General features: G+C 42.9%; 1 protein-coding gene across 1 annotated transcript; it reads left to right on the top strand.

Annotated features, from left to right (window-relative positions):
• Positions 1–12920: 12920 nt before the first annotated feature.
• LOC309975198 (arylacetamide deacetylase-like 3) lies at positions 12921–27096 on the top strand (the record flags this gene model as incomplete). The annotated part of the gene is made up of 2 exons (XM_082860157.1): positions 12921–12991; positions 26337–27096. The coding sequence occupies 2 exons, from the start codon at positions 12921–12923 to the stop codon at positions 27094–27096; spliced, it is 831 nt and encodes a 276-aa protein (XP_082716283.1).
• Positions 27097–27721: the final 625 nt, after the last annotated feature.

Genomic DNA, 27721 nt, shown 5'->3' with positions numbered 1-27721 from the left:
CCCTGGGGCCCTGAGTAGGGCATAGCAAGTATGGTCTCTACTACGTGCTGAGTCCTTTGATGAATTGTATTTTATTGATTAAGGAGATGCTAAGTCAGGGCTTACCCTGCAGGGGAAGGATGAGAAGTAAGCTAAGAATAGTCTTGCCTAGTGTTTGAGAAAATCCAAACTGTGTCTGTTTCCTTTCAGTGCCAACAGTGTTCAATTCTGGATCTAGCAACATTCTCTAACATTCTCATTCGGGTGAAATAAATAGTCAATGGAAAAAACAATGCCTTTAAAATTTCTCAAAGCTCTAACACACAAGGCCTCTGCAGAATGAATGCCAACAGCTGGCCATACTGTCTGTCGTGGGTATATACCCATAATGCTGAAGCATTGCTTGGGGTCAGGTCCCTGTTGGAGGAGGGGGCACCTAATCGTTCCTGGGGCCAAAGGTCACCAGCCAAATTCCTGCAGATTGGTAACAGATTGGTTCCAGTTGGCCTGAGAAATACTGCTGCAGTGGATCTCTACCCTCAGTATAGCTGCATTTGGGCTGGACTAAGGGGAAGTTTTGGAGGAGATCACTGGAAAGGGAGATGCAAGAAGAAGCAAGAGGAAGGCGGTGAGGAAAAGGGTGGGCTCTGGGGGCTGGGGACTTTTCCTGGGCTTAAGTCTTTAATCTGAATGCCAAAATCAGATCACTGGCTACCAAGAGGCAGGGTCTCAGAGCCAAGGCTGTCTTGGGAATCTCTGGGTGCCATCTGGGATACGGAAACTGCATTCCCTAAAGCAATAAGGTGTCAGCTTTCCTTGGTGCACTTATATATTGGTCCCACTTTTACAAAGAGCCTTGCCTTCACTTAGCCCACACCACTCTCTTCTCACAGAGAAAAGGAAGAGAATAATTGTATTGCATGCTGGGGGCAGTCCACATTAGCTTTTGCATTGGGCCTGTGTTTGCTAGGTACATTTGTAGTAGCACTGGGCCTCTCTGCTGCCTAGTCCCACCCAAGTGCTAAAGTTGGAGAATCTCTCTTCTCTGCAACCATAGCATCTCTTGGTGCCAAGGACCTCACCTATGACTGATGGATGAGGGAGTCTTGGATCCTTGCAGAGGGGACAGATATCTACATAAGCAGTTTGGACTGGGATCCTGGGAGCATGGACAGGCATCATGATCCATGTGTTATATGCAAGCAGCTTTGATGGAAAAGTTTGTTAATTATCTATTGCTGTGTAACAACACTACCATGAACTTAGGGGCTTAAAACAACACACATTGATGATCTCACAGTTTCTGTGGGTCAGGAGTCTGAGAATAGCTTAGCTGCAATCAAGGTGTTGGGGCTGTGCTTTCATCTGAGGCTCGACTGGGGAGGGCTCTACTTCCAAGCTCAGTCAGGCTGTTTGCAGAATTCAGTTTCTTGAAGTTGTAGATGGAGAGCTTCAGTTCCTTGCTAGCTGTTGGCCAGAGGCCTCTGTTGGCTCCTAGAAGCCACTCACAATTTTTTGCATGTGAGTTTTCCCCACATGGCTGCTTTCTTCCTTAAAGTGAGCAAGGGAGAAAGACTTAAGCAAGCTAGCCACTAAAATCTAAAGTAATTTAATCACAAATGTAATCACATATATGCCAACACCTTTGCCTTATTCTGTTAGTTAGAAGCAAATCACAGGTCTTGCCCGCACAAGGGGATCACACATGCATGTGAACACCAGGGGGTGGAGATCTTGGGGGCCACTGTAGAGTCTGTCCACCACATAAGGTGTCTCCAGAAGGGGATGGGAAGAACAGTCAACACAACTTCTCTGCCTAAGAAATACATTGGCTTGACTTTCTGGAGCTAGTGATGATAGTTATGGGCTGTACATTGCGACTCTTCCCCATAAGGTCCCCCAGGAGAGGTCCTCTCATCTCTCCCCAGTTCTAACTCCTGTCACATCACCATCATCTGGTTTCCCCAGGGGGCAGGAATCTGGACCTTCCTCTAGTCTCTTCCCAGTCTATTTTTATGATAAACTCTATGCCCTTGCATTAGTCAGGGTCCAATCAGGAGAAGGAAATCACACCACTTGTCTTCTTTTTTCTTTTGCAAGTCTTTATTAGCCTCAAGTACAATAAAATCTTCTGAAGACATTTTCTGCCTTCAAGGATCTACCTAAAAATTACATCCAGGAACACTCATAGGAAATTGTGGACACACAAAGTATCTGGACAGCTAAATGTACCACAATAGAAGATTTGTTAAGTAAAAAGTCAAGATTATTGATTTTTTTTAAGGGCTGAGCAAAGACATAGGGCTCTTCTAGTCTAACCGATCATTAAAAAAATTTTTTTATTGTAAAATAGTTGATTTACAATGTTGTGTTACTTTCTGCTGTACAGCAAAGTGAATCAGTTATACATATACATATATCCACTCTTTTTCATATTCTTCCCATATAGGTCATTACAGAGTATTGAGTAGAGTTCCTGTTTTATACAGTTGGTCCTTAATAGTTACCGATTTTATATATAGTTGTGTGTCTATGTCAGTCCCAATCTCCCAATTTATCCCTCCCCTCCTCTCCACCCTGGTAACCATAAGATGTTTTCTATATCTGTGACTCTATTTCTGTTTTGTAGGTAAGTTCTTTTGTAGCATTTTTTTTTAGATTCCACATACAATATCATATGATATTTGTCCTTCTCTGTCTGACTTACTTCACTCAGTATGACAATCTCTAGGTCCATCCATGCTGCTGCAAATGGCACTATTTCATTCTTTTTTATGGCTGAGTAATATTCCATTGTATATATGTACCACATCTTCTTTATCCATTCCTCTGTTGATGGACATTTAGCTTGCTTCCATGTCCTGGCTATTGTAAACAGGGCTGCAATGAACATTGAGGTGCATGTCTCTTTTCAAATATGGTTTTCTCTGGGTATATGACCAGGAATGGGATGGCTGGATCATATGGTAGCTTTATTTTTAGTTTTTTAAGGAACCTCCATACTGTTCTCTATAGTGGCTGCACCAATTTACATTCCCACCAACAGTGTAGGAGGATTCCCTTTTCCCCACAACCTCTCCAGAATTTATTGTTTGTAGATTTTTTGATGATGGCCATTCTAACTGGTGGGAGGTGATACCTCATTGTAGTTTGATTTGCATTTTTCTAATAATTAGTGGTTTTGAGCATCTTTTCATTTTTTTTTTTTTTTGGCCACCTGTATGTCTTCTTTGGAGAAATGTCTATTTAGATCTTCCACCCATTTTCTGATTGGCTTGTTTGTTTTTTTGTTATTGAGCTGCATGAGCTACTTGTATATTTTGAAGATTAATCCCTTGTCTAACCCCATCATTTTGCAGTTGGGGAAACAGCTGCTCCAAGAGTGAGATGATTCACCCAGGATCACCCGGGGATACTCGAGGCATGAATGGGGGAGTGGCAAGAGTGTCTGAAAAATCAGGCAAAGTATAGCTTGCACAGGCTTTGTAGGCCATGTAAAGAAGTTTAGAGTTTAGCTTAAAGCCTTTGGGATACTAATGTTTTTAATCGCAGAAGCAACATGATTAGATTTATATTTTAGAAAAAGTGTCCTGGAGGAAGTGGGAAACATGTTGCAAAGGACTGAATGATTAGTTAAAATGCTACAACAATCCCCCATCTCCTCCCTGCTCTCCACAAAAGCAAAAACAAACAAACAAAAACATATACACACACACACACAAACCCCCAAACAATCTACTAGAACGGAACAAGGGATGGAGGAATGGGATGACAATATTGGCTGTAGGGCTAGAGAAGAGAGAACAGAGTTGCATCTTATTAAGGAGGTAGAAGGAGACTCAACAGCAGTTTGTGACCAGAGTAGATGGGGGAAAGTGTCGAGGGGTGAGCATAGTGCGTAGCATGAAATGACTAGGCACATGGACACTGAATCCAGTGAGTTACTTAACCTTAATGGAGCTGGTAAGCATGTAGTTTAGAATACCTTAGTGAGACATAAATAAAGTGGGGGGTGGGACATGAACCCCTCAACAATCAAGGAGGCAACCATCCTAGTGAAATTTCCAGGGGTTCAACTCCAAGATAAGAGAGAAGTTGCTGCCCTTGTATCACCAGCTATGACAAATGCACAATGCTCATTAGGCATTTCTGGATTTGGGGGAGGCAACATGCTCAGCTACAAAACTCCTCATAGCCTATTGCCTTTTTTGAGTGGAGACCAGAGCAAGAGAAGGCTCTGTAGCAACTTCAGGCTGTAGTAGAAGCTGCTCTGTCACTTGGAAACCCTACCGCATATGACCAGCCAGCTACTGTCAACCTGTACCCTACAACTGTTGTAGGTCCCACCTGGCTGACCCCAAAATCATAAGCCATATTTTCTTTCCAGGGGCACCGTGTGTTCCCATGGGGCCATACTTCTTGTGTGGAAGGTGCATATTAACTTGTGTCCCTCCCCAAAATACAGTGACTTGTACCCCCCAAGAGGTGAAAAACCTCCTATGAGGTCTTCAAGTGTTTAAGGAAACATCACCTTGGCTCTAACATACATTCAGATAAGCCCTGACTCCCTGCCCAGGGTTATTGCAGATGATAAAATTGCTTTCGTTTCCCTCCTTGTGGGATGAGGCAGAGTTTGCACAGTGGTTAAAACATCCTGCTGTACCTGGATTTATGCTTCAGGTCCAATAGAAAAATCAATACAAAACTTAAGAGAAAGCCACTTGCCTTTCCAAGGTAAATCCTGATGGCTTATCAGAGTTTTTCACCTGGCTGCATCAGCTACATGTTAGTCTGATCCTAATTCTTGGGGCCCTGTAGAAAGTACTGATAATCAAATGCTATGTAAGATAAACTAAAGACTTCCCCCCTCCTCCCAGCCTCTGTCAGTCAGGTTAATTGGAGTGGCTGAAGGAGAGGCATACTCATGGAAAAATTTGCCAGAAACCAAGACCATGTGGAAATGAGGAAATATTTTTGGGAGACGGTTCTCCATGGGTCTTTCATGTTTCTATACTTCTTGTGAACAGGCACCGGTAGCTTTTGATCCAGACTGTCTTTTCAAAGACATTTGTAGAGTAAACAATCCTGGAAGACAGAGGTAGTGTTCCGCACCCCCCAACTGTTTCCAGAAGAGGGCAGCTTTGCTTACTATCTGGTTTAATATAATAATGGGGAAGTCTTAGGCTGGCATGTAAGGAGCTTAGAAGTTGTCGTTCCATTGTAACAACAAGGCAAAGCTGGACAAGCTGAAAATTAACAACCCTTCTTCTGAGATCCATCAGGGAAGTGAGGACACTGGGAAAACCACTGCCTTCCCCAGCCCTCACTCCCCTCAAAAATGTTGGTGAGACATACAGGCACATGCAGAGGATTACAACTTACTGGAGCAGAAACCGAGGAGCAGAAACTTCCATAGGAACCAGTGCCAAGGTAGGAAAACCTGAACTGTAACTGTTCATTGCTGGAGGACAAGGCTGGGGGTTAAAAACTGCAGGGGCGCCTGTCACTGGGAAGCCCCCACACTTTTGTGAGTTTTGTCTCCAGGAGTTCTATCAGATTCTCACAGTGAATATTGGAGAAAAATTCCCCTCATGCTTCTGGCATGCTTCCGGAGGGGAAAAGGAACCCTTTTGAAATATGCCAGAGCATTCTGTTTTCCTTAACAAGGCCCGCCCTCAGGAGAACCTATTTTGCCAGGTCCGAGTCTGCTAGAGAATCTATTTTATCAGAGCCTAACATACCTGGGGAAGGGAAATACCCAACCCCAGCCCTCTCCAGCCATCTTGTCCCATGTAACATAAGGGGAGGGGAATTTGGGGTTGAGAAGCATTGGTGAAGTTCACAGCCCTGGATGCACAAGCTCACTAAGATACTGAGACCTAATCATAGGACTATACAATGCTTCCTCTCCCCCCACACCTTACTGCTACATTACTAAGAGCATATGTACCATCATTCATTCTGTTCAGTACATCATGTCTACCCTTCAACAAAAAATTACAAGGCATACTAAAAGACAAAAGCCACATGTTGAAGATACTGAATAAACATCAGAACCAGAGTCAGATATGGCAGGAATGTTGGAATTATCAGACTGGGAATTAAAAAAAACCAAACAACTAAGGCTAATATGCTAAGGGTTTCAATGGAAAAAGTAGACAACATGCAAGAACAAACAGATAATGTAAACAGAGGATAAAAATTCTAAGAGAATAAAGAACAAATGCTAAAGACCAAAAACACTTAAACAGAAATGAAAATTGCCTTTGATGGGCTCATTAGGAAACTGAACACAACTGAGGAAAGAATCTCTGAGCTTGAGGATATGACAGTAGAAACTTCCAAAACTGAAAAGCAAAGAGGAAAAAGAAACAAAAGACAGAATATCTAAAAACTGTGTGACAACTATAAAAGATGTAACATATTGGGTTGGCCAAAAAGTTGGTTTAGGTTTTCCTTATGGAAAAACCCAAACGAACCTTTTGGCCAGCCCAACATATGTAACAGGAATACCAGAAGGATAAGAAAGAAAGAAAGGAAAAGAAGCAATATTTGAAGCAAAAATTTCCCCCAAATAATGTCAGACACCAAACCACAGTTCCAAGAAGCTCAGAGAACACCAAGCAGGATAAATGCCCCAAACCTACACCTAGACAGATCATATTCAAACTTCAGAAAATCAAAAATAAAGGAAAAAGTCTTTAAAGAAGGAAGAGGAGAAAAATGCCTTACCTATATATAGAGGAGCAAAGATAAGAATTACATCTGATTTCTCCTCAGAAACCATGCAAGCAAGAGGAGAATGGAGTGAAATATTTAAAGAATTAAGAGAAAAAAACCATCAACCTAGAATTCTGTACCTGTTGAAATTACCCTTCAAAGGTGAAGGAGAAATAAAGACTTTCTCAGACAAAGAAAAAATGAGGAAATTTGTTGCCAGTAGACCTGCCTTGTAAGAAATGTTAAAAGAAGATTTTTTGTTTGTTTGTTTTTGAGAGAAGGAAAATGATACATGTCAGAAACTCAGATCTACATACAGAAAGGAAGAGATTTGGAGAATGAATAAATGAAGGTAAAATACTTATTTTTCTTTTCTTAGTTGATCTAACAGATAACAGTTTGTTCAAAATAATAGAAGCAATAATATATTTAATTACATGTGCTTATGTGTAAGTGAAATGAATGACAGCAATGATACAAGGGACAATAGAGAGTAATTAGAAATATTTTGTTATTGTAAGGTACTTGCACGTGGAACATTCACCAACATGGTCTAGGTCCTGGGCCATAAAACACACCTTAATAAGTTTAAAAGAATAGAAATCATACAACATTTGCTTTCAGAACACAATGGAATTAAACTATAAATCAATGATGGAAAGACAGCTGGAAAGTCCCCAAATACTTGGAGATTAAAGACACACTTCTAAAGAATATCTGAGAATGGTGGGACAACTGTAAAAAGTAATATATGTGTAATGGGAACACCAGAAGGAGAAGAAAGAGAGGGAGGGAAAGAAGCAATATTTTAAGTAATAATGACTAAAAAATTTTCCAAAATCCTTTGACGTGGGTCAAAGAATCAATCTCAAGAGAATTTTTTTTTAAAAAAACCATTGAATTGTACCCTTTGTTTTTATTTTTTAATAATTAATTAATTAGGTTACACTCAGGCTTAGTTGTGGCAGGTGGGCTCCTTAGTTGTGGCTCGCTGGCCCTTAGGTGTGGCATGTGAACTCTTAGTTGCGGCATGCATGTGGGATCTAGTTCCCTGACCAGGGATGGAACCCGGGCCCCCTGCATTGGGAGTGCAGAGTCTTAACCACTGTACCACCAGGGAAGTCCCTCAATAGAAATTTTAAAAATATTTTGAGCTAAAGGAAAATGACAGTACAACTTATCAAATTTGAGGGACGCAGTGAAAACAGTGCTTAGAGGGAAATTTATACCATTGAATATGCATATTAGAAAAGACGAAAGATCTAAAATCAATAATCTAAGATTCCACCTTAGGAAACTAGAAAAGGAAGAGGGAATTATGTCCAAGGTAAGGAGAAGAAAAGAAATAATAAAAATTAGAGCAGAAATAAATGAAATTGAAAATAAGAAATCAACAGAGAAAACAAAAAACTGGTTCTTTGAAAAGATCAACAAAATACATAAGTCCCTAGCCAAGCTAACTAAGAAAAAAAGAGATAAGATACAAGTTCCTAACATCAGAAATGAAAGAGGGGACATTATTACAGATTCCATTGACACTAAAAGGATAATAAAGGGAAATTACGAACTACTATATGCTGACTGATTTGATAACCTTGATGAAATGAATGGAATTCCTTAAAGACACAAGCTGCAAAAAACCCACACACAAAAAAATAGGCCATCTGAATAGGCTTATACCTATTTAAGAAATTGAATTAAATTAATAAACTTTCAAAATAGAAAACACCAAGCTCAGATGGGTTCACTGGTGAATTCTACCCAACATTTAAGTAAGAAATTATACCAGTTCACTTCCAGAATATAGAAGCAGAAAGAATACTTCCTAACTTGTTCTGTGAAGCCAGCATTACCCTAATACCAAAACCAGATAAAGACATTACAAAAATCCCCCTAACCCCACCCCAAACAATGGACTACTATCTCTTATGAACGTAGATGAAAAAATTGTCTACAAAATATTATCAAATTGTATCAAAAATATATCAAAAAATTATACACCATAATAGAGCGGGATTTTTCCTAGGTGTAGACGCTGGCTCAACATCTGAAAGTCAATTAATGCGATCCATCAGGTTAACAGGCTAAATAAGGAAAATCACGTGATCATATCAATAGATGCAGAAAAAGCATTGGACGGAATCTAACACTCATTCATGATAAAAACTCAGCAAACTAGGAGTGGAGGGGAACATCTTCAACTTTATAAAGGACATCTACAAAAAACCTACAGCTAACATTACACTTGATGGTGAGAAACTTGAAGCTTTTCTGGTAAGATCAGAAAAAGGCAAGAATATCCCTTCTGACCACTGTTATTTGACATTGTACTGGAAGTCCTAGCAAATGCAATAAGATGATAAAAGGAAATAAAAGGTAATTTGTGACCGCCTGGAGGGGTGGGATAGGGAGGGTGGGAGGGAGGGAGACGCAAGAGGGAAGAGATATGGGAACATATGTATATGTATAACTGATTCACTTTGTTATAAAGCAGAAACTAACACAACATTGTAAAGCAATTATACCCCAATAAAGATGTTAAAAAAAAAAGGAAATAAAAGGTATATAGATTAGGAAGGAAGAAACAGAACTGTCTTTGTTCATAGGTGCCATGATCATTTATGTAGAAAATCTGAAAAAACTGACCAAAAAACCTCCTGGAACTAATAAGTTATTATGGCAAAAATGCAGGATACAACATTAATATATAAAAGTCAGTTGCTTTCCTATATACCACAATGAACAAAGAGGAATTTGAAATTAAAAACATATACCATTTAAATTACTCCCCGTGGGACTTCTCTGGCCATGCAGTGGTTAAGATTCCGCCTTCCAATACAGGGGACACGGGTGCGATTCCTGGTCCGAGAAGATCCCACATGCTGCGGAGCAATTAAGCCTGTGCACCACAACTACTGAGCCTGTGCTGTAGAGCCCGTGAGCCACAACTACTGAGCCCGTGTGCCACAACTACTGAAGCCTGCATGCCTAGAGCCTGTGCTCTGCAACAAGAGAAGCCACTGCAATGAGAAGCCTGCACACCGCAACGAAGAGTAGTCCCTGCTCGCTGCAACTAGAGAAAGCCTGTGCACAGCAATGAAGACACAATACAGCCAAAAATAAATAAATAAACAAATAAAAAATGTTTAGAAGACTAAATAAATTACTCACCCCATTTTAAACCTTTTTTTTTTTTTCCGGTACGCGGGCCTTTCACTGTTGTGGCCTCTCCCGTTGCGGAGCACAGGCTCCAGACGCGCAGGCTCAGTGACCATGGCTCACGGGCCCAGCCGCTCCGCGGCATGTGGGATCCTCCCGGACCGGGGCACGAACCCGTGTCCCCTGCATCGGCAGGTGGACTCTCAACCACTGCGCCACCAGGAAAGCCCAATTTTTTTTTTTCATAAATATAAGCTTTGACATGAGAATGATACCATTTATTTTTGCCCTCTTTTCAACCATACAAATATTTATGGAGTGTCTGTGGTATGTCAGATACTGTCCTGGCTCTGGGATATAGGACTGAGTAAAATCAGACTGAATCTATTGATTTTTCCTTTGTTTTCCAGAGTTTACATGAGCTATGTGGTTACTAAGGAGCGTGACTCTCTACTTCTGTCAATTGGGTAAGAGAGAGAGTGCAGTGGGTGAGATGCTGATGGGCAAGGAATGCATGGCAGCGAGGAGGGGTCTCAAATCTTCTTGTTTGGGTTTCATGCTGAGTTGAACTGACCTCCATACCCTGGAGTCAACCACAGCAGACCAAATCATCACGAAAAGGAGGAAATTAGGAAGGAATAGTTAGGTCAACTCAGAAAGAAAAGAGTAAAGAAGAGGGATTATTTCCTACCTGGTAGTAACAACATACTACAATGCAAAGACATAGTCATACTAGCAGCATGATGCCAACACAGGAAATGACAATAGGCCCACAGGGCAGAATAAAGGGCTCAGAAACAGACTTGTTAGGTGATTGGTGATACCCCAAATCAGTGAGGAAAAGATGGATTGTTTAGGAGATGGTGTTGTGACATCTCATTCAAGACAAGGGGAGAAATAAAGATTGGCTAGCACCTTACACTACAGACACTGTATAGAGGTGGAATCCAGATGGCCTCAGAACCAAAGCAGGAGAGGTAAAACTATAAATCTACTAGAAGAAAATGTAGAAAGATATTTCTATGGCATAGAATTGGCAAACAACTTAAATAACATACAAAAAGCATAAATCACGGGGTGAAAAATGGTATGGATTGGATACACAAAACTTAAGAATTTCTGCTCAAAAGAGACACCATAGAAAAATCATCAGAAAGATGATAGTCTCAGAGAAAAATCATATGATGTCTGAAAGTAACAAGAGATGTCCAGAAAACACAAGGGATTCCTGAAACGCAGCAGAAAAGACAGAACACACCTGCTTAAAAATGGGTAAAGGATGTCAAAAGGCAACTCACAGAATGGGAAATATAGCTGCTATGTGGATATGAAAAAGTGTTCCAATCCACTATAAATAAAAAAATGTAAATTAAAACAACAGTCAGATGTGCCTTTGTAATCTATCAGGTGGGCAAGAGTGAGAGAGGGCAGTTGCTGCTGAGGATGTGGGGAAATGGAAATCTTTGCTTGCTGCTGCCTAGGGAGCTGCAGGCATCTGGGAGATTCTGGCAAGTATTTTTTGTAAAATTAATTTAATTAATTTATTTTTCGCTGCATTGGGTCTTCGTTGCTGCACGTGAGCTTTCTCTAGCTGCGGCGAGCGGGGACTGCTCTTCGTTGCGGTACGCAGGCTTCTCACTGCGGTGGCTTCTCTTGCTGAGGAGCACGGGCTCTAGGCGCGTGGGCTCAGTAGTTGTGGTGCGTGGGCTCAGTAGTTGTGGCTCGCGGGCTCAGTAGTTGTGGCGCACGGGCTTATTTGCTCCACGGCATGTGGGATATTCCTGGACCAGGGCTCAAACCCGTGTCCCCTGCGTTGGCAGGCGGATTCCTAATCACTGTGCCACCAGGGAAGGGAAGCCCTTTGGCAGTATTTAGTCAGTTAAGCATGTGTCTACCCGAAGGCCCAACCACCCCTCTGCGTGGGTATTCCCGATAAACTGTCACCCAGTGCTGTGACATACATGGCATACATCAGAGTGCATACAGAGACAACCTGTTTCCACCACTAGGAAAACAATGAGTAAAACGGCTTGCATTGATATTGTGGAATACTGTTCAGTAACTACAAAGAACACACAAGATGTAGACACAGCAACGTAGATCTTAAAAACTCAGTGAGAATTAAAAAAATATAACAGACAGAATGAAAACAACAACATAAAATTTATGTTAATTAGAAAACACACAAACAATACAATGTGTTTTATAAGACATGTATATTCACAGACATGTATCAAACATACTTGGGCGGGTGCCTATGGGAGAGCAAATAGAAAAGGGGAATAGAAATAAAAGGAAGTAAATTAGTAAAACAGGAGTGGGACCGCATAAGGACTGATAATGGTTTGCTGTGAGCATGAGCTCCAATTGAAAACATTCGCTAGATGGAGCAAGCAGGAAGCTGAGCTCGGTTAGGGGCACCCGGCTTTGAGCAGGATGGCCAGCCGTGGGTGGGAACCTGGGGCACGTGAATGGGATTGCATCAGATATGGGATTAATCAGGGGTTCTCAGAAACTGCTTGGTCCAACTCCCTTATTTTCCAGGAAGGCGTCTGTGATCTGGCGACTTATGGGTCCTCAGAGCCATGAGTGGCAAAGGTAGGACCAGAAGCCACAGTTTCTGCTGCCCCCTCAGCGCAGGGATTTTCCTTCTGCACTTCATCTCTTCGGCCACGGGGAGGCGCCTTCACAAGGGCGGAGGCAGCAGGGTGTCTGGAGACAACTCTCTATGTCCAGATTCTTAAGGAGGGTGGATAGATTAGCCACATAGATAAAACCTTACCTGCTGCTCCGCCCCTCCCCGCAGGCGGAGCATCTTCCCCTGCAGCACTTCCGCTCTCGGGGAGGGAGGCGGAGGGGGCTTTGGAGGCCGCGCGCAGACCTGTTCGGCTGCGCGCGGCGCCGCTCTTCTAGTAGAGCGGCAGCAGCAGCCGCAGCGGCCCCAGGGGCTCACGCCTCTCGCAACACCTCGGGGGAGCCGAGCGTGCCTCTCCTGCGAGCCCAGCACCCCCAACCTGCTCCCCGCGCGCAGCTGAACCGCCGCGTGGGGCTCGCCGCCCAACATGGATTTCCTCCTGGCGCTGGTGCTCGGGTCCTCGCTCTACCTGCGGGTGGCCGCGGACTTCGACGGGAGGTGGCCCAGGCAAATAGTGTCGTCCATTGGCCTGTATCGTTATGGTGGGAGGATTGACTGCTACTGGGGCTGGGCCCGCCGGTCCTGGCGACAGTGTCAGCTGGCTTCCAGGAATGAATGCAGTAAAAATAGGAAAGCAGAATTAACAAAGGCTAGAGGAAGGAAAAAGGATAGAATAAAAGCCCATGTATTTTAACGATCAGTCAACAGTTGATAGAGTTGGTACCCAGAAGCATTGGGAATGGAATACAGATAGGTGTCTCCACCAGTATCCAGTATTAGGATCCGGTATTAGGAGGCTCTGCAAAGAAATCAGTGTGAGAATTTTTTGTATCAAATTTGTATATTATTATTTTTGTATTCATTGAATATCAGTATTAAAATTCATTACCATAAAACCCCACAAAAAAACCCATATCTGCTCAAAAAAATAACCGGCAATGGTGAGACGGGATAATAATTCTCCACGGAATATAAGCAAAGCAATCAATGGTATCCATTGACGTAATAGGCACGCAGAGAACATCTTTGCTGACCAATCCTTACTGAGACGTGGCAGAGTGGAAAACATCCTGGCTACACTATCCATGCAGGGCAGAGTTCAAGTCCTGGTTCTACCGTAAAACGCAGGTGGCTCTGGGCAATGATCCACTTGGCTCAATAATGTTTACTGAATACCTGTCACCCGCCAGATACTGTCCTGTCATGTGGAATATACCTGTGAATGAAACAGACAAAAACTCCTTCTTGCTTCTGAGGGTTCCCATCCTAGTAGGTTCCTGCACGGTTGGTGCAGCCATCCCAAGTCTGGGATAACTTCTTAAGCTTTGGGCGTGGACCTTGAGTATCTGGAGGTGTCTCCTCCACCAGACTCTTATGTGATATGGGATACATGGCAATGGTTCCGATTTGCGTGGCTGCAAATGACCCTAACCACAAATTCTTTACAAATGTGGTCCCAGGAGTTGACTTTTCTGGGTTTTTTTGGCCATACGTGAAGCTTGTGGGATTTTAGTTACCTGACCAGGGATCGAACCCAGGTCCCCTACAGTGGAAGTTCTGGGTCCTAACCACTGGACCGCCAGGGAATTCCCAGGAGTTGAGTTTTCTTTTCTTACTTGACAACACCTAGTTTCACGAAGACGTTTGCTTCCCCAAACCTGCAACTTCATTAACTTGGACACACTTGTTTCCTCCTAGGTTTTGGCCAGCTTGCCCGGGGCTCACCCAGCCCTTTGGGGTACGTTTTGCAGCCATCCCCAGTCCTCTGACTTGGGGCCAGTCAGTCCTCTTCTTTTGTTCCAGTCAAACAGTTCTTCTTCTGATGTTTCTCCTTGCCTGTTTCCTTTGAAGAAAGACACCTCTGTTAAGTCATTATTTGAGCCAGAAACATGCAATTTGTTGGCCCTGATCACTAGACTTCCACCATGGGAGGTAGACGGTTGGTTCTGGGAGTCTAGTGTAGGATGAGAAAACAATGCCTAACATTGTACATGTTCAGTTAAGTGTCAGAGTCACCAACTGACATCGTCGTTAAACTTGGACTTGCCCTTGAATTCATTAGGATATTTATTGTGTTTATATTAGCGATACCAGACAAGTTCCAGGGAGTTTTAGATGTTCCAGGGTCTCTCTCTCTCTCTCTGTTTATTCAGATGGAAAGTGCAGGACCTTCTATAGCCCTGGTCCTTACTCCTAGTCCCTCCTTCTAGCACTTTTCTCTTGTTGTTAGGGGCCTTCCATGTCCTCTCCTTCCTTTCCAGCCTCCAAAGTCTTGTCCTTCCCCCCTCCCTGTCCCGCACACCACCCTCCATAGAGTTGGGTCAACAGGGATAAGCTAGTATTTATAATTTTAATAATTGTAATAATAATTCAAGTATGGAAAGACACCTTCTGAGAGGGATTTGAAACATAGTAACAGTTCCTTTTAAAATTATAGCATCTTTTAAATAAATGAAAATGTATGTGGCAACCTGATGTATAAAACAGAGAGAAGCAGAGTTGTCGGGTTGAAGTAGAGAGAGGAGGTCTATCCACTTAGCCTCTCCATTGAACGCATGGTCTATAGTCACCAAAAACATCTGGACAAGCTGAAGCTAGTGGCACTCAGTTCCATTTCTACTTATGGAAGAGCAAAATTCTTTCTGTTTAAGTCTTAGGTCCTTGTCTTTGGGTTTTCACTGCAACTACTTTCTCTACAACCATCTAATCACGTACTGGCCAAGAGTCCCTGTGCTCTGCGCTTAGATCCCGGGTCATCTCCCTCTTCACTCCTTCATGGATGGAAAGAACAGACACAGCCGCACTTGAGACTTGACTGCCACTTGGTGGCAGCATACTCAAAACAATAGGTTTACATTTCCAAGAAGCACTTGTTTTGAAGGTTAACGCTTTAACCTCAAACTAGTGGTAATAGCGGCAAGATGATAGATGAAATGGGACACAAAGCAGACAAGTTTTGGCAAATGAGACAGTGTATAGAGGAAAGAAAATTTCATCACCTGAGGAAGGAGCCAATTTTGATGAAGGGAATCCAGGTGACTATGGGGCAGCATACAAGCGTAACAAAGAAGGCAAAAGGTCATAGATAAGTTTCTGATTCACAGTTTTGTTCAAGATCAGCCATGTGCGCTGTGGGTTATTACACTGATGCAACAGTAGCCCCAAATACTACCAGGCAAGGTATTCTGAAGGTCACTGAACAGAAAGGCTCACAGACCGAATTAAGATGGTCTAATCACAAGGCTTAAGTCCATTTAAAAAACAGCAAGAAGCAAGGGGAAAAGTGATGAGTAAATTAGCCCATGTAAAGTAAGGTGCCAGGGGGTGGAAGGGTCATACCTGCTCCATATAGGATGAGGCAATATTAACATGTCCTCTCTCCTCTGTTGCATGCACCTTCCCCTCTGTTGGTGTGTTTAAGAGGACTAGAGTGGTTCCAACAGATGGAGCGTGTCTGGAACCAACACACATGCTTACTTCATCAGAGAGACACTGGAGCAGGTACACCTGGCCACAGCAGCAGTTCACCTATTAGCCTGCTGGGTATCTGTGAATTTTATCTGCATTCTTTGGGAGACGATGCCTAGGGCCAGAATGGGGCCATACTGGGTGTTACCAGTGGTTGGCCAATTTAGGATGACATGGCTATCAAGGTACACGTGGCATGCTCATGACTTCTGACTTAATCTTTCCATTACTTTCTTTCTATAAGTGGTACTCTTGTTTGTTTCACCAAATATTGTTTCATAAATACTCTATTTTTAATATTGTGTGCTGTCACTATCTTACTGTATATCTTAATGCATGATATAATTTCTTTCTTTTATTTTAACATCTTTATTGGAGTATAATTGCTTTACAATGGTGTGTTCGTTTCTGCTGTATAACAAAGTGAATCAGCTATATGCATACGTATATCCCCATATCTCCTCCCTCTTGTGTCTCCCTCCCACCCTCCCTATCCCATCCTTCTAGGTGGTCAAAAAGCACCAAGCTGATCTCCCTGTGCTATGCGGCTGCTTCCCACTAGCTATCTACTTTACATTTGGTAGTGTATATAAGTCCATGCCACTCTCTCACTTCGCCCCAGCTTACCCTTCCCCCTCCCCGTGTCCTCAAGTCCATTCTCTACATCTGTGTCTTTATTCCTGTCCTGCCCCTAGGTTCTTCAGACCATTTTTTTTTTTTAGATTCCATATATATGTGTTAGCATACGGTATTTGTTTTTCCCTTTCTGATTTACTTCACTCTGTATGACAGACTCTAGGTCCATCCACCTCACTACAAATAACTCAATTTCATTTCTTTTTATGGCTGAGTAATATTCCATTATATATATGTGCCATATCTTCTTTATCCATTCATCTGTCGATGGACACTTAGGTTGCTTCCATGTCCTGGCTATTGTAAATAGAGCTGCAATGAACCTTGTGGTACATGACTCTTTTTGAATTATGGTTTTCTCAGGGTATACGCCCAGTAGTGGGGTTGCTGGGTCATATGGTAGTTCTATTTTTAGTTTTTTAAGGAACCTTCATACTGTTCTCCATAGTGGTTGTATCAATTTACATTCCCACCAACAGTGCAAGAGGGTTCCCTTTTCTCCACACCCTCTCCAGCAGTTATTATTTGTAGACTTTTTGATGATGGCCATTCTGACGGGTGTGAGGAGATACCTCATTGTAGTTTTGACTTGCATTTCCCTAATGATTAATGATGTTGAGCATCCTTTCATGTGTTTGTTGGCAATCTGTACATCTTCGGAAATGTGTCTATTTAGGTCTTCTGCCCATTTCTGGATTGGGTTGTTTGCTTTCTTGATATTGAGCTGCATGAGCTGCTTGGATATTTTGGAGATTAATCCTTTGTCTGTTGCTTCATTTGCAAATATTTTCTCCCATTCTGAGGGTTGTCTTTTCGTCTTGTTTGTGGTTTCCTTTGCTGTGCAAAAGCTTTGAAGTTTCATTAGGTCCCATTTGTTTATTTTTATTTCCATTTCTCTAGGAGGTGGAACAAAAAAGAATCTTGCTGTGATTTATGTCATAGAGTGTTCTGCCTATGTTTTCCTCTAAGAGTTTTATAGTGTCCGGTCTTATGTTTAGGTCTTTAATCCATTTTGAGCTTATTTTTGTGTATGGTGTTAGGGAGTGTTCTAATTTCATTCTTTTACATGTAGCTGTCCAGTTTTCCCAGCACCACTTATTGAAGAGGCTGTCTTTTCTCCATTGTATATTCTTGCCTCCTTTATCAAAAATAAGATGACCATATGTGCGTGGGTTTATCTCTGGGCTTTCTATCCTGTTCCATGGATCTATATTTCTGTTTTTGTGCCAGTACCATACTGTTTTGATTACTATAATTTCTTTCTGTGTCTCCAAACTCCGTTTATTCATGATTTGTATTTGATACTTCCTATGTGTTTTGTCTATGTCTTGAGCTACCAGCTTACTTTACTTCTATGCGTAACACTTATTATGAGTTTCATTCATCCTGTTTTTCTTTCTTTCTTTTTAGGATTAGAATTGAATATTCTTAAGTAATAAAGCAAGCACCCATTACCTCAGACTTCTGCTTTCCCATCTTTACAATGAGTAAGAATTTTTGCCCCATCTGTCTCTCAGGAATGCAGCTTCAGGTATTTTCAAGAACCATATGATTGGAAATCATTAAAGTGTGAGTGGGTCAAGAGACGCAAAGGGAGAGATACTCGGGGGTTGCTATAAGCTTTGTGATATGTGGACTGTGGTGGTTTGTTGACAAGGGATGAACTTGGCCTTGGAGTCAGATTTGAATAGACTTGGATTTAAACAAAATTGGATTTGAGTTGAATTGAATTAGAACCCCAGCTCTGTCTGCCACTGAATGTGGGCAAATTGCTTAATTAAATGCAGCTTCTGTTTTTTCGTCCATAAAAATAGAATTAATAGTGTTTATGTTTCTGGAACTCTCCCTACCCAGCAGTCAAGTGCTCTTTGGGACCTGGGATAACATAGTGGAGACAGAGGCTGTAGAATCTGAAGAGATTGGAGTCCAAGATGGTTTTAAAGAAATAAACTTCACACAGATGTCATGTGTGTTTTCTCCAGACTTTTTGCAATTCCATCCCCTCTCATTTCCACCAGCACATGTAACCAACAATACACACAACCAAAGCAGCAAGAGAACGAGTTGTCTATATTACCCTTGTGAAAAAAATGAATACACAGAAACCTCAATTAAATAGAGTCAGGAGACCAGAAGGGGAAGCTCTCACACCCTATGATGATAGTAGAGCCCAATAAGAAGAAGAAGGAGTGCTTTTCTTTCCTGGCAACAAGCCATAGACTCTTTGTTTACTATAGCCTTCCCAACTTCCTTTTCCCTGCTGTAAAATTTTGAGTTCCCTTTCCCTTGTCGTATGGAGTTTTTCTCATGGCTCACCGTGGTTACAGACCCTGAGTTGCAATTCTTTGCTGAGCCTGAATAAACCCACTTTTGCTGGGGAAATAACTGGCAGCCTATTTATTTTGGTCAACAGTTTGGTGGCCAGTACGGGGATCCAGAGAATACCCCTGATGATTCCAGGGCTGGTGGGTAAACTGGTGCAGTCCCCACACTGAGCCCATTGTCGCTCTCTGCTTTTGTCACCAAACCTGGAGGTGGAATGCTACTCTTTCTCCTGAATCTGAGCTTCCTCCTTCTTTGTGTTTGGAACCTCTCCAGTTTTAATTCGAGATCTATTTTAAGATTATGTCTTTTCTGGTTAAGGTCTTGTTCTGTATGCAAGTACTTGTTTGGCACTTGGGTCTGATTTTGAAATCAGACTATTTCATTGGAACTGGCTAGCCTTTGACCCATTCCTTCAGGAACAGGGGCTGTTTCATTGGAACTGTGCCGGTTCAGCCTTGGGCCCATCCCTTTGGAATAGGAGCTGGTCTATGGGAACTGGGCTTAGAAACCTTCAGCCTGGCTCCTCAAGGACCACGTTGTTCCCTTAGAACTGGCTGGTATTAAGCCTACAGTTTGTTTGAGGTATTTGAGCTGCTGGAGTTGCACACTATTTCTCTTACTTGAGTTGTTTAAACTGTTTTGAGATGTAAGCTATTTATGCTGTTTGAAAATTATTCTCTTTCTCTAGAGAAAGTCTTCTGAGAAATGGGATCCCAGTTATCTACATATTTTGAGGGTACCCTCCCTGCAGGTACTCTAGCCTATTATATATTTAATAACCACCATCCTTCCTCATTCACATTTCTAACTAAATGGACTGACCTAGCCAAAGGCAATTTAGACTATCAATGGCTATTATGGGGATGTTGTGAAAACCTCAAAATTACTTTTCTTAAAACTGAATTGGGGACTTCCCTGGTGGCCCAGTGTTTAAGACTTTGCCTTCCAATGCAGGGCATGTGGGTTCAATCCCTGGTCGGGGAGCTAAGATCCCACATGCCTCACAGCCAAAAAACCAAAACATAAAACAGAAGCAATATTGTAACAAGTTCAATAAAGACCTTAAAAATGGTCCACATCAAAAAAAATCTTAAAAATAAAAACTGAATTGGACTACCATAGCTCTAAAATTTCCAAAACTGAATGGAATGCCTATTTCAGTTGGTATTTTGAGGATTCCATATGTTATCAAAACCCAAAATTGCCTCTCTGCAAAATAAGATTTTAAGATTAACTGAGGCAAACAAACAATTAAAGAAAGATAAATGGCATCTAAAGTCTCAGGCTCCATTTCATTGGCTTTTAAATCTCAGGCCATACCTCCAGCGCCATCTTCCTCATTCCCTTCTATGCTGCCTACATCTCCTCTATACCCTCAGCTCCCATTACTAATTCTCTCAGCCAGCCCTTCTTTTTCTCTGAAACTCTTCCCATTCCATTTTCCTGTGAATTTATCAGAGCGTGTCCTTTTTCTAAAAAACATTTTTATTTTTTAAATTGAAATATAGTTAATTTACAATGTTGTGTTAGTAACGTAATATTTTATTAATTAACTGCCAAACATACATCTTTGATACTTTTTTATTCTAAATTTCTTGACTGCATACTCTTTTTTTTTTATTAATTTTTATTGGAGTATAACTGCTTTACAATGTCGTGTTAGTTTCTGCTGTGCAGCAAAGTGAATCAGTTATACATATACATATATCCAGTCTTTTTTAGATTTCCTTCCCAGTTAGGTCACGATACAGCATTGAGTAGAGTTTCCTGTGCTATACAGTAGGTTCTCATTAGTTATCTATTTTATACATAGTAGTGTATATATGTCAATCCCAATCTCCCAATTCATCCCACCCTCCTTACCCCTTTGGTAACCATAAGTTTGTTCTCCACATCTGTGACTGTTTCTGCTTTGCAAATAAGTTCACTTGTACCATTTTTCTAGATTCCACATATAAGCGATATTATATGATATTTGTTTTTCTTTCTGACTTACTTCACTCTGTATAACAATATATAGGTCCGTCCACGTCAGAGCGTGTCCTTTAAAATGAAGCCTTCCAAGGATACAGAGGCTAACCCCTTAATTTCTTATACTCCCAGGACTAAAGCTGAACTCCAACCTTAGTCAAAGATTTTCCCAAAGTAACCAAAGATCCTCACAGATTTGCTGAGGAATTAAATATAGTTATTCAAATTTATCAATCTGGTTTCTCTGACTTATATCAGCTAGTTAATATGCTTGTTGGTGAAGGCCAGGCCAAGCACTGGATGGAAACCACTAATGGCGAATATCCTGAAAGGTCTGTAAGTACAACCAAAAGACCAGCCCACTAACTTACATGATCAGGCTCAGGGAATTACTAGGCAACTTCACTGGGCAATTCCTGGAGATTTTCCAAAGCCTGTGGATTGAAACCATATATAGACTTCCTCACAAAATTCTGATGAACCCGTTCATGAACATTACAATGGATGTCAGATGATTTTAAAAGAAAAGTCTGGTCTTCCTTCAGATATTGATTCCACCTGGATAGCTTTTAACCCTGTGTTTGTTGATGTGCTGAACTGGGACCTTTTCCTTCTAGTAAAAAGGATCAGGATGGAATGGAAACTATGTCCATACCAGGTTTAGTTAAGTTGTCAAACCAGCTCTCTCTCATTCTAGATGAATCACCTCAAAGGAAGACTACCAAAATTCTTAATCTTCAACACCAGCAAATGAAGGCACCCTCCCTCCCCAAACCCAAAGGCTTCTAGTTTCTGCTATTATTGCAAAGAGCCAGGGCATTGGAAAAGAGATTGTTATAAATGTAAGTGCTTCAGGCACTTTCAGTCTTCTAACCAGACTTTCCAGTGTCCTCCCAGTTCTCAATAATGGGGCTCTGAGGAACTACAGGGGCTCTTTCCAGTCCCTCATCTTAATCAGCCTGGAGAACATTTCTCCAAGTTGAAGATGAATCTCTTCCAGTTCTAGCTAACAGTGGAGCCACACTCTCAGTGCTCAACCCCACTACTATAAAACTCCCTGCCGTGGAGTCCTAAAAGGGTTCCAATAGTGGAGATCTCTAATAAATCTGAAGAGGTTCCTGTCTGTGAACCTATTCCCTTGGTTTAGCCCTTTGAGAGATGCACACCCTGTTCTCCTTAGTTCTTCTACCATTTTCCATTTATAAGGCCAAGACGTTTTAGACAAGTACCATGCCAACATTTCTTTCTCCCCAAAGGGGGGAATAATTCTAGGAATTGACAGTAGTCATAAAAGCATCCAACCAGGTAAATTAAATGACCCTTTGATATCTTTTATTTGCTGTCTCTGATGGTACTAGAGCTGATTCTGGAAACACTGCTCATGTGTCCCTAGTGCATCAGCTACCAAGGCAAAATCTCCAACTGATTTTGACACAATGCACAGCACATCTCCCATAAAAATTCAAAAAGGTCTCTTCAAACCTCTTTCCAGAATTAATCAAGACCCAATAAATAAGGAGCACTTCAAATCCTAACACCCATAATTTATTACAACTCTCAAGGCCTCATTATCTTGCACTATTCCCTGTTAATATTTCTATTTTACTGGTGAGAAACTTAAGGACCAAGGATGGAGGTTTTTCAGGGACCTCCACTCAATAAACATCATTGTTATCACTTGAAACCCTGCCGTTCCTACCTCCCTGACACTACTGACATCTATTACTACCGGAAGCAAGTTCTTTACTATAATTGATTTATGCAGTACATTCTTTCCTATTCCAGTTGGTAGGGTTAGCCAATACCTTTTTGCCTTCACCTGGCATGGACAGCAGTGCACCTGGACAGTAATGCCTCAGGGTTTTACTGAGAGTCCTTATTTCTCACAAGTCCTGAAGGCTGACCTATGATATAAACTCCCTAGGAGTTCTATGGTATTGCAATATGTGGAAGGTTTCTTTCTTTTTTTCTTCTTCTCAAGCTTCCTCACAGGAAGACAGCATCTGCTTGCTAAGGCTTTTAGCCATAAAGAGATATAAGGTTGCCAAAGGAAAATTGCAGCTTGACCAAACCCAGGTTCAACATTTAAGGTTTATGATATCAGAACAAGGGATACACCTAGATCCAGACAGACTTCATGGTGTTTTAAGTTCCCCCAAAGCCAAAACTAAGCACCAATTGTGAGATTTTCTTGGGCTGGTTGGTTATGGCTGAAATTGAATCCCAAATTTCTCTCATGGTAAAAACTTTTTATGTTTTACTAAATAATAACAACCCCAACTTATTTTTTAATGGGAAAACCAGACAACATAGCTTTCAAGGTCTTAAAGGAAAGTTTGATGAACCCACCTGCCCTTTGACATCCCAATTATCAGATTCCCTTTTCCTTTTTGTATATAAAAAGGAAGGGAGGACTTCCCTGGTGACACAGAGGTTAAGAATCTGCCTGACAACACAAGGGACACAAGGTCGTTCCCTGGTCTAGGAAGATCCCACATGCTGCGGAGCAACTAAGCCTGTGCACCACAACTACTGAGGCTGTGCTCTAGAGCCTGCGAGCCACAACTACTGAGCCCATGTGCCACAACTACTGAAACCCACACGCCCTAGAGCCCATGCTCCAAAACAAGAGAAGCCACTGAAGTGAGAAGCCCACGCACCCCAATGAAGAGTAGCCCCCGCTCACCACAACTAGAGAAAGCCCGCGCACAGCAACAAAGACCCAATGCAGCCAAAAATAAATAAATAAATAAACAAATAAAGGTCTGAGACTTTAGAATGGGCTACCCTGTATATTCACAAAAAAAAAAGGGAAGGGAATGCCCTTGGGGTACTCACCCCAAAACATGGAGGCCATCACAGACCCCGGGGCACTGGGATACCCCTTGCCTTGCAGCTATTATAGCCACTGCGCTTTTGGTTAGGACCATGGAGAAAATTGTGGGATTCCCTTTAACCATTTTCGTACCTCATGCATTAGAAGCTCTGCAGAATTGCCATCACCCTCCACATTTCTCTTTCAGCCTCCTCACCTCCTATGAAGTCCTTTTGTTAACTGCTCCTCATATAACTCTTTTGCATTGTAATAACCTTAACCCTGCTACTCTTCTCGCCTCTGTCACGAGGAAGTCGCTCACAAGTGCTTGATGCTAATGGATCACATTCTGACTCCTTGTGGTGATCTACAAGAAGCTTCTGTGGGTAACACTGAGTTCTCATGGTTCACTGATGGTTCTTATTTAAAGGTGACGGTATTGTGCTAGGGATGTTATTACAGCTCCTTTTGATGTTGTTGAGGCAGCATCTTTACCTATGGCTGCTTAAGCCCAACAAGCTGAATTACACAGTTACATAGGCTTGTACTTTAGCCAAGGACAAAACTGCCAATATTTATACTGATAGTAGTTATGATTTTGGAGTAGCCCATGATTTTGGAATGTTGTGGGAACAACATGGTTTCCTTTCTTCCTCAACCTGGGCACTCCGTCTGTCATGGTTGCTAGTGAGAAGGGGCAGTTGAGGATGGCTGGCAAAGGAAACCCACTAGCCTTCCTAGCTTGAATGTTTCCAACCTTTCATTTTCTAGAAACTCACCATGGCTTATGATGTCATTTGTGCGAGGAGAAGTGACTCAGTGGTTCTAGCAGTTGGGTGATTAAGGGGAAGATGGGGAGGGGCTGGGATTCCAGGAGTGCCAGGGCAATGATGGGGAGGGAGGCTGGGGCTGGGGCTGGGGGGACAGCAGGAGCAGGGGACGGGCTGTGAGAATCCAGTGAGTGGGAGGGCAAAGAAGAGGGAGAGGAAGGGAGAGACAGGGAGAGGCAGAGATGGGACACTCCTTCCTGCGGGTGGCCCTTAGGTATGTTTCAAGGATGCCTTTTGAGCACTGCATCATCTGGAAACTGGACGGGGTCAGGGAGTGGTCTTCATGAAGCAAATACAGTGCAGAGCTTCACCACCAGTGCACATCTCTTCATTGAGCAGAACAGCCTTGCACATTCCGGACTCTCAGCACCTCCCTCCACTAAATGCCCACAGTGCCCTGTGCTGTAAGCCCGACAACTTCAAACACTGCTACATCATTTCCAAGTGCTCCCGAGAGGGAGGTCCACCCTGATGAGAGCCACAGAGGAAGCAGGAACAATTAGAAGCCACTCTCTCTCTTAACCCATCTGGGAGTGTCACCCCACAATCTGGAGCTCAAAGGGGCAGGAGAGAGCTGGGTCGGGCCCTCCCTGGGTCTCCACACCAGGCAAACTGGACACATATGAGGAGCATACTGAACACTGCAGTGGTGTGGGCTTGCCCTCCTGCCCTGCCGCCTGACACATCGTCACCAGGGCCAGGGAGGCTCCTCCTGATCCAGCACTTCCTGAAGTTTCATTTAAATGCCACATGCCATAAAGAAATACCCACTGCCAACGTCTTCGTGGGAAGACAGCCAGTGGAGTAAGTAAAAATGACAGGAGTCAGTCCCGGATGAGAGAGAGACCTGGAGAAACTCCTCACTCTACAATTCCTGGCTCCAAAACTATTTCTGCAATGGGATGGAAATCTTGACCCAGTTGTTGGCCACTGTGTGCCCTACCGTTCTGGTTGTGCTGAAACAAGAGATCATCAGTAGAATGTACTAGCAAATCCCTGCAAGAAAGTTATTTTATGACTCCAAGGGAGATGGCGTTTTGGAGTTGAAAGCGTTGTTGTCCCAGCCTGAACCTAGGGTAGCTTAGAACAGGGAGCATCAGAATAGAAATGGTTGACAGAAGATTTGTTGAGTCCATAAAGTATTTCCTTTTTTAAAAAAATTAAATAAAAAAAAAAAGTGAGGCCAGCACGTAACATGGTGAAATTTCTTGCCAACCCCAGATTTCTGGAATCTCTTGAAAGATGAGGCGGCCTAGCGCTGCCAAGCTGGCATAGCCGCATGAACAGGGAGCCATGGTCTGGAGTGGGCGTGGCTGATCGAGAGGGACCATATGTTAGCTGCTAGCCCCTTCTGATATTTAAGTCTTCAAGATCATCCCACAAAACTTGTGAGCATGGCAGGATTACTTAGAATCTACACCCAAGCAAGCCTTATAAAAGAATAAAAAGAGGTGTGAGTCAGGGAAGCAGCATCAGGTAGGTTCAGAAAGCTGGGGATCACGTTGGCGATAGCTAAGCTGTTGACATTTAGGTGGATGACGGGGCTCTTGTGGTCACAGACTGTCCCTGCAGTTGGCATCGAGACAGTGGGAATAGCATACCACTTTCTGAGCCTACGTGCCCGGCACTGCAGGCTTTACGTTTGACACCTAGTTTAAGCTTTCTACCTTAACGTCACCTGCCCAGGCTTCAGAAAAAGAAGTTAATGGAAGAAATCTGGGCTGAAGGATATTAGACACAGGTGTTTTTGGCTCTGTGGTGAGTGGAGACTGTGTTCCTTCGTTTTCCGATATCACAGGATGCTCAAGCATAGGTTTCCAGTGATAGTAAGAGACTTCGTGGTGGCTACCATCCACTTCTTGAAGTCCTTGAATACATATGGGGCAGATCCAGCCTGGGTCATGGTCTGTGGTGACAGTGTGGGTGGGGGTGTGGCAACAATAGTTTGTCAAAACCTTGTGGACAGTTCTGATCTCCCCAAGATCCGTGCTCAGATCCTGATCTATGCCGCTCTCCAAGCCCTGGATTTCCAGCCTCCTTCTCATCAGCAGAACAAGGACGTTCCACTGCTCAGGCAGAATTTGGCCTTCTACTGTTGGTGTGGTTACCTGGACATCAGCCCCTCCTGGAAAAGAACCGTATTGGAAGGAGCCCACTTGCCTGCCGAAGTCTGGGAAAAGTACAGAAAATGGTTGGGTTCAGAAAACATTCCAAAGAAGTTTAAGAAGAGAGGCTACATGCCCCATGAGCCCCTGAATGAAACTGCCTATCTGGAGACAAACATCATTCTAGATTTGACGAACTCACCCCTGATCGCAGATGATGAAGTAGTGTCTCAGCTCCGCAAAGCTTGCATCATGAGCTGTGAGTATGATATTCTCCAGGACCATTCGCTGTTGTACAAGAAGAGGCTGGAGGACCTGGGAGTCCCAGTGACTTGGCACCACATGGAGGATGGTTTTCACGGGGTGTCGGTCACCCTTGACCTGGGCTGCTTGTACTTGCCCTGCTCCACGAGGATTCTGAATGCTGCAGTCCATTTTATAAAAGAGTTGTGACCATCCTTCCTTCCTGCTGCAGTTGCAAGAGTGTGAATTCCGCCATCATCCGGTTCCCATTGGGGCTCCTTGTTGCCAATGTAGGTGATGCTGAGTAGGGCTGGGGAGAGTGTTGAGGATGCCGTCTCCTCTTGCTTCAGGCTCTAGAATCCTAGAATGCATGTTTCTGATATCTAGAAGGAGAGCAGTAGAAGAGACAGGTTTGGGAGGAGGGTGGGGCTCTCTAGCCATGTTCACTGTAGGGAAAATTTGAGCTGACATTCTTCAGTGACCATTTGCAAGAGTGAATGAGCATATAAAGACTGCTCATGGCCTCCCCGAGGGAGAGTCCAGGCTGCTCAGGCTGACCAGGCTGTGGGCAATGGGAGTGTCTACTTGGCTGGGCCTTGGAATAACCCAGGAACGTCATGTGCAGTCTCATGGGCCTCTTCCAATCTGGCTCAGAGGGCAGGGCTCTGATGTCCTAGTGCTGGGTGGACGTGGAGAAACTGGTTTCACCCTCTTCCTCTGGGTACATGGTGACACTTCTCCCGCCGTTCCTCTGCCTCTGAGTTCAGAGTCTCAACTGCTGAGCTGGAAGAGTGAAGATGGATTGGGTAGGTTTTTCATGATGGTGGACACCTAG

The sequence above is a fragment of the Leucopleurus acutus genome (genome assembly GCF_964270905.1).
Source record: "Leucopleurus acutus genome assembly, chromosome: 2".
NCBI lineage: Eukaryota > Metazoa > Chordata > Mammalia > Artiodactyla > Delphinidae > Leucopleurus > Leucopleurus acutus.
The sequence above is the reverse complement of the archived record's forward strand: the minus strand, read 5'-3'. Positions and strand labels throughout refer to the sequence as shown.